Genomic DNA, 7,808 nt, shown 5'->3' on the forward strand with positions numbered 1-7,808 from the left:
ACCCATGGGGAAACCCTATGAGAGAAAGGGAATAGAGTAGTGACTGTCAGGTAATGTTGAGAGGTAGGTAGTGTTGAGAACATAAAATGGATGTATTTATTAATGGGAAACACTGCCTAGAAAAGATGAAGGAGAAACTGAGGCAATTTCCAATTAATTGCCAGCACAAATTGTAAACCATCCTATGGGCAAGAACCAACCCCTGACACTATCAATGATACTCTGTTATGTTTGTCAATGGGAACCTTGCATAACTATGCTATGTTCATTGTTATACTCCTGGAGAACTGGCTAGCCCAATTTTAATCTGATGCCTGCCATTCAGCAACCAATGAGACCTAAAGCAGAGGCACATAGGCAGAAATATAGGCAGAGCCACGGAAGCGCCACAAAACGGGTAAAAGACTGCAGTAGTTAGAGCAGTTGAAAATACCAAGAAAACACAGCCCACCGGATCAAATAAGCTAGGCTTACAGAGATTTACAGAGATGGAAGCAACAATCAGGCAGTTTGTATAGGTCTGACCAAGGTCCCTACATATGTGGTCCTGTAGCTTGGAGTGCCTATCTTTGTCACTGAGGTAGATTTCTATGTAGCAAAATGCTGGATCCTGTTTTCAAATCCAGTCTGTTAGTCTATGTTTTTATTGGTAATTATGTTCATTGAGATTAAGAGATATTAAGGAAAAGTGATTGTTGCTCCCGGTTATTTTTGATGTAATTTTTATGTTTGAGTGCTTCTCCTCTTTTGGATGTGTTGAAAGATTATTACTTCCTTTTTCTAAGGTGTAGTTTCCCTCCTTGTGCTGGCATTTTATATTATCCTTTGTAGGGGTGGATTTGTGGAAAGATATTGGGCAAATTTTGTTTTATCATGGAATATCTTAGTTTTTCCATATATGGTGATAAGAGTTTTGGTGGGTATAGTAGTCTGGGCTAGCATTTGTTTTCTCTTATGATCTGTATGAGATCTGCACAAGATCTCCTTGTTTTCATGGTCTCTGGTGAGAAGTCTGGCGTAATTCTGATAAGTTTTCCTTTCCATTACAGGTTTGAATGGTCTTTCTTTGTCAAGTGCATATCTGTTCTTGTCCAGTCTGTTTGGATTTCTGTAGGCTTCTTGAATGGTCACAGGCATCTCTCTCTTTACGTCAGGGAAGTTTTCTTCTACAATTTTGTTGAAGTTATTTACTGGTCAATTAAGTTGTAAATCTTTATGCTCCTCTATACCTATAGTCCGTAGGTTTGCTCTTCTCATTGTGGTCTGGATTTCCTGAATGTTTTGGGTTACACGGTTTCTGCATTTTGCATTTTCCTTGATGGTTGAGTCAATGCTTTCTATGGTATCTTCAGCATCTGAGATTCCTTCATCTAACTCTTCTATTCTGTTGCTGATGCTTGTATCTATGACTCTTGAATTCTTACCAAGGTTTTCTATCTCCAGAGTTGTATCCCTTTGTGATTTCTTTGTTGTTTCTAGTTCCACTATTAGATCCTGTATGGTTTTGTTCAATTCCTTCACCTGTTTTTTTTGTTTCTTTGGTGTGTGTGTGTGTGTGTGTGTGTGTGTGTGTGTGTGTGTGTGTTTTCCTGTAATTCCTTAAGAAAGTTTTGTGTTTTCTCTTTAAGGGCTTCTACCTGTTGACAAATGTTCTCCTGTTTGTATTTAAGGGAACTATTTATGTCCTCTCTGACGTCCTATATCAGCATCATGAGATGTAATTTTAAATCCAGATCTTGTTTTTCTGGTGTGTTGGGGTATCCAGGACTTGCTGTTGTGGGAGAACTGGGTTCGCATGGTTCCATGTTGACTTGGTTTGTTGCCAGTGTTCTTGCATTTGATTTTTGCCATCTGGTTATCTCTGGTGCTAGCTGGTCTTGATGTCTCTGACTGTGGTTTAACTGTCCTGCTAGCCTATGTATCTGAACTCCAGGGAGACCCATTCTCTCTAGGAGGAGTTTATGTATGCAGAGCTGGGATAATGTGTGAGCTCAGGTGTACATAAAGAAATCAAAAGTATCCTGTCACCAGCTGATTCTTGATTCCTGTGTCCTGATGGTTCTTAGCAGGTCCCACTTTGTCCAGAAATTTGAGAATGGTGGTGGCCTCACCTTTGGACACAGATTGGTAGGCACTCCTGAAAGACTAGCTTCCTTGTGGTGGTATTTCTATATGTAATTCTGTGGCCCAGCATCTTATCTGGATGCAGACAAAAATCAGAAGTCTTCTGTCCCAGGCTGATCCTGGGTACCTGTGTTCTCAGGATTTTGGGCTGGTTCCTCTGAGCAGCAGGGGTGGTCCTCCCTGTGCTCTCAAACCTCTCTGCACTCCTGTGTGGTTAGCTATCTCCCTGATTAACCAGGATATGGCACTCTGTGGGAGAGGATCGTCCCCAGCTGGAGATAGAAACCAAACGCTTCCTGCCTGGGAGTACTTAACATGATCCTCTGAGCAACAGGGATTCTCCTAGCTGTGCTCTCTGGCTTCTCCACACTTCTGTGTGTCTGCTATCTCTGTGCATCACCTGGATATTTGCTTTATCGTTAGAAGTGTTAAAATCTCATCCATCGTGAAGGATAATTCTGCTACCAGTAATAGCCTTCTAACTGACAACCACATCTGTGAGATCAAGGGACAGAATGTCAGTGGCTTGAAGGATGCTCAGACTGCAGATAGACTGTCAAAAGCTGGGACTGTGGTTACCCTCACGATCATGCCTGCTTTTATCTGGGAACATTATTAAACGGATAGCTCCCAGCATTATGAAAAGCATGATGGTTCACTCCAGTCCTGAACTTTAAATGCCTTGTACAGTGAATCACATCACAGCTGAATGTTTCCAGCTTTCCTCTTTGCCTACTTCTCTATTTCTCACATGATGCTTTCCTGGAACCTGAGGGAATATGGTGCTTGGAAGCCTTTCTATTTTCTATCATAGCTGGGAACCTCACTCTATTTCATATCAGCTTCTGATTTGAAGATAGATGTGTAGCCTTAGCCAGGTTCTAGAGATGTAAAACACTCAAAGTTTTACTTACATTCCTAGATTTGGTTCTTTACTGGGAACCTGATGTGTTTATATAAGCCATGGTTATTAGGATAAATGGTGTAGGCTTAGCTTTCCCTGAGAACTGGTCAGCTTTCTCCTAGAACAAAGCACGGTGTTAGTCATGTGTTTCAGTTCTGTGGCATACTTTGAATTTAGTACATCAGCATAGTACATTGCCTTTGATAGTTATTTTTTAAGTTTTCTCTGTGTGGGTATGTAAAATCCAATTAATCAACACTGTTTTCATTCCAGAGAAGCATTATACAGTTGTGTGTACATTGCAAGACACTGTAATGATTGTCATTAAATCTTAATGACCTTCACATCATATGCTTCAATTGTCACCTTAAATATAATAAGCATTTAGTATAAAAGCCAAAATAGAATTATTGCTGCCTTCTGAAACCTGAAGTGTTACCTCTCTATTAAACTGCTATATGCTATATCTGATCAGCTTACTGGTAAAGCTGAGGTGCCTAGTCATATCAAGATTTTCTAGTCACTGTACAAAGAAAATGCCTAAGAGCTGCCCTATTGCTTTCTGAGAAAACAAAGTGCTGTATATTTCATGTGTAAGTTCTTATACTCAATAACGTTTTGGGTCTCTTATTTACTTAGAGAATAATTTGGTAATATCTAAATTAGGGTTTGAATCCTAATATTATGTAACTTTAGCTAAGTTGGCATGGTTTTAGGTGTTTACCTAGTCGTCTTAATTTGTTCCACTTTCTGAATCCTTAATGTAAACAAAAATGGCAAGGACACTTTATCCTGATTTTTTTCTTTCTGAATTAGTTAATCTCCTATTCTATTATAGTATGTGATACTATCGTAATAAAGGTAAAAAACGTTAAAAAATATTAGGGGAAAACTTTACCTAATGTGTTGGGTGAAGAACTATAGGTCAGTGGGACATATGCAGTAGTGACTGGAATGTAAATGGATAATATATGTAATAAAATAATTTTCAGGAACTATTTCTCCTTTTATTTCATGAGAACATAATGTAACAATGAAGAATGAATATTTACAGTTGCTTTGAAACAACCCCTCTATATAAACCACAGTGGTACACAACGTCTACAGAAAGGCCTGGTTAATTCCCACAAATACTGAGATGAAGGGTGTACATAACACACTTCTTCATGACTATAAATGTCTGGAATGGTCAAGGAGCTGAGAGAAGTAAGTTGGATTTGGGGTGTAATCCAGAGTAAGCCAGTCCTCGGATTTGTCAAAGTCGTCAAGGATTCTTTGCCAGAGTTCCTCTGCAGATGGACCTGAACCTCGAGCCTCCTCTGGGCAATGGGTGGCAGCTTCTAGGACATCTGTAGATTCAGTCACTGGAGTAAGCCAGTCCTCGGGTATGTCAAAGTCGTCAATGATTCTTTGCCAGAGTTCCTCTGCAGATGGACCTGAACCTTGAGCCTCCTCTGGGCAATGGGTGGCAGCTTCTAGGACATCTGTAGATTCAGTCACTGGAGTAAGCCAGTCCTCGGATTTCTCCAAGTCGTCAAGGATTCTTTGCCAGAGTTCCTCTGCAGATGGACCTGAACCTTGAGCCTCCTCTGGGCAATGGGTGGCAGCTTCTAGGACATCTGTAGATTCAGTCACTGCTAGATCAGTCTGGGCTTCAACTGCTGCTGATTGACCAGAATCCCAATCTATAATGGGAGCATGGCCAACAAGCAGATCTTCCTGCTGACTACACCTGTCTGCATCACTGGCCTGATAATGATGCAGAGAAGATTCCTGGATGCAGTTGAGTTTGGGAATGGAAACCTCACTAAATGTGCCTGAACACATGGGCTCTCCATTCTCAGCAGCAACAAGAGGTATAGAACCAGGAAAGTGGGTTGATTCAAAAACTGGTTTTGAACTTCCATTGGTCTCTGGCAAAGCTTCTGTAATATTCTGGAGAGCCATCCGCTTGTACTTAGCTCGGCTGTTCTTAAACCAGATCTGGAAAAGAAAGAAGATATCAGAAGAATGCCTGTTGTCCCCTAACAGGACCACAAGGTGAAGATTTTGGATAAAAGGTGTTTGTATAGCAATGATTCACATGTCAGAAACAAAGAAGCAGGAAACTCAAGATGGCTAAGATATTATAATAAAGTAGATTGTGTATGACCAGACAACATAAGACTGGGGAGATTGAGCCAGTGTGTCCTGTATTTTAGCAGGAGCTCTGGTGATTAGATTTCTGAGACCCTGCATGGAAACAATGCTATTCTATATTGCTACCAGGTTGATAAAAATTTGAGTCCCAGCATTTGATTCATAAATATCCACCACCTAAAACTGTCATCACTGCCCTAAGCATTTAAGAACAAAATTAAAGTTTCTGATGGGAAAGTGTAGATTTTTGCTGTTGGATTGAGGGAAAAGAGAGGGGCAGACCTTGATGTCCCTCGCTGTCACACCAACTAACTCTGCCAGCTTCACACATTGATCCTGGTTTGGGTACTGACACTTATCAAAATGTTCTTGCAGCAGGTGCTTTTGTTTTTTGGAGTACACAATGCGTTCCTTCCGCACCTTTCTTGAAGTCACAGGGCCAGATTGATGGTCACCATATTTCTCTGACAGTACCACAGATCCTATGAGAACATGGAAACAAGATTTCAATTATGTATTTGATAACATAGACGCCCTGAGGGTTTTTCCAAAGTAGGTAAACCTGGGCCCAGTACAGGATCTAGTTGCATTTGGATACCTGATTTTCTTGATGGTCCTTGGAACTCTTGCTGATGTAGGTCCCTTTCAGGGACTGAAAGACTTGATTGCATTGGATTTGTTGGGGTCAATATGGGACTGTAATAAACTTGAAAGGGTAAGTTCCTTGCAGTCTCTTGAAGCCTTTGGGGTCTGGTTTCTATGGGTGCACTTGAAGGCATTTGGAATTTTGGATACAAGGAGGGACCTTCAGCCCTATGTGTGTTCCGAACCTATTGGAATATGTTCTGGAGAATCTAGTAAAAGAAAACACGTCAAAAAACGTACAGAGAGCACTGATTTACCCATCCTGCCTACCCAGCATTTGGTTTGGACTGTTACAGAGCAGGAATCAGACAGGAGCTTCATTCTTTCTGAACAACTGCCTGTGTTTCCAAATCTTACAAGTATTCTCAGTATTGAAATAAATATGCACTTGGCTCCAGTATTAACAAGAGGTTGCCAGTCCAGGTAAGCTGGCAATTGAATGTTCATTTCCAATGTTTAAATTTTCCATATCCTACACTTCTGGCTGTGAAATTTTGTTGGGACAGACTACTAGCTAGTCTGCCTCTGCCCATGAAAATAAAAGCCTGAAGGCTTCACAGGATTTCTGTGGCATGCAGGGCAACTGACACAAAAGTCAAATCACAAACCCAGGAATTCTGCAAACAGAGTAAATGGACAACTGACACCAAAGTCTGAAGACCTCCCAGGGGCACTGCAGCATGCAGAGAAACTGAATCGACAGTCTGAAAGCCTGTCGGGAATTCTTTTGCATGCAGGGAAACAAAACCTACAGTACTTATGCTTCCCTGGTTAACAGCGAAACATAGGGCAACAGCTTGACAAATCCTCTCAAGAGTAAACAGTATGAAGGCATCCCAATAAAGGTGTCACAGCCAGGGCAACATATCTCCAGCTTCTCTGCCTCTCTAAAGAACCCACAATTCAAAGGTCTTCAAGAAGGCCTCCCTGAAGACACACGGCCACCAGGGCAACAAGTCACCAGTGTACATGCCCCTCTGAAGGTTCCACAGTCAGAAGATCCCACAGGAGGTTTGCCACATCCAAGGCAACTGGCCTACCATGAGACTTGAGTCAACCTAGGAACAAAAAAGAAAACTCCCAAACAGAAACACCCCAACCAGAAAAAAACTCCCTATAACCATATGACAAGAGGCAAGAGCAAGACCGTGAGAAACAGAAGCCAGTAAACTTTGGCATTATCAGAAACTACTTCTCCCACCACAGCAAGCCCTGGATAGACAAATGCACTTGAAAGTCAGGAAGATGACCTAAAATCTTATCTTAATGATAATAGAATCCTTTTAAAGAGATATAAATAACTCACATAAAGAAATATAAGAAAACGCAAGTGAACAGGTAGAAGCACTTAGAGAGGAAACACATAAATCCCATAAGCAATACAGGAAGATACAATCAAAAAAGTGAAAGTTTTTATTAATGCAGTCCAAGACCTAGAATTGGAAGTAGATATAACAAAGACAAATATAGGCAACCCTGGAAATTGAAAACCAAGGAATGAGATCTGGGATAATTAATCATTACCAGGAGAATACAAGAGATAGAAGAAAGAAAGCAGCAGTCTCAACTAACCTGGACCCCCCAAGATCTCTCAGAAACTAGACAACCACCAATTAAGCGTACACCAGCTGATATGAGGCCCCCAACACATACTCAGCAGAAAACTGTGGGACTGTACTCCCTCAGAAAAGATGTACCTATCCCTAAAAAGACTGGGGGCCCGAAGTGGGCAGGGAGTTCTTATAGGTAGGGGGTGGGGTGAAGACATTCTCCCTGAGAAGGAAACTAGACTTACAGGATGTGGAACTTTCCGTGGGAGGACCAGAAGGGGGATAAAATCTGGATTGTAAAAAAGATTAAATATTTTTTAAACAAAGGAATATTATCATAATTGGAAAAACATGATCCCAGTTTCTCCTCCTTGCAGTATGACACCCTGTGACAAAATAAAGAATCAAGGGCAATGGAACATGTCCCATTTCCATGGACCCTTTCC

At 41.2% G+C, this 7,808-nt stretch overlaps 1 protein-coding gene across 1 annotated transcript; it reads right to left on the minus strand.

Annotated features, from left to right (window-relative positions):
* Positions 1–4,198: 4,198 nt before the first annotated feature.
* Positions 4,199–5,946, minus strand: LOC127683419 (homeobox protein CDX-1-like). The gene is made up of 4 exons (XM_052180643.1): positions 5,766–5,946; positions 5,450–5,649; positions 4,606–5,011; positions 4,199–4,335 (listed from the first exon to the last, which is right to left on the minus strand). The coding sequence occupies exons 1-4, from the start codon at positions 5,944–5,946 to the stop codon at positions 4,199–4,201; spliced, it is 924 nt and encodes a 307-aa protein (XP_052036603.1).
* Positions 5,947–7,808: the final 1,862 nt, after the last annotated feature.

Source organism: Apodemus sylvaticus, chromosome 1, assembly GCF_947179515.1.
Source record: "Apodemus sylvaticus chromosome 1, mApoSyl1.1, whole genome shotgun sequence".
Taxonomy (NCBI): domain Eukaryota; kingdom Metazoa; phylum Chordata; class Mammalia; order Rodentia; family Muridae; genus Apodemus; species Apodemus sylvaticus.

What these genes read in the sequence shown, in the direction of transcription:
- LOC127683419 (XM_052180643.1), bottom strand. Translation starts at nt 5,946, where the DNA reads ATGCCTTCAAGTGCACCCATAGAAACCAGACCCCAAAGGCTTCAAGAG. An exon ending in TGACAGCGAGGGACATCAAG is followed by an intron (nt 5,012 to 5,449) that starts GTCTGCCCCTCT and finishes TTTCTTTTCCAG; the next exon opens with ATCTGGTTTAAGAACAGCCG. An exon ending in TTGCCCAGAGGAGGCTCAAG is followed by an intron (nt 4,336 to 4,605) that starts GTTCAGGTCCAT and finishes AGGAGGCTCGAG; the next exon opens with GTTCAGGTCCATCTGCAGAG.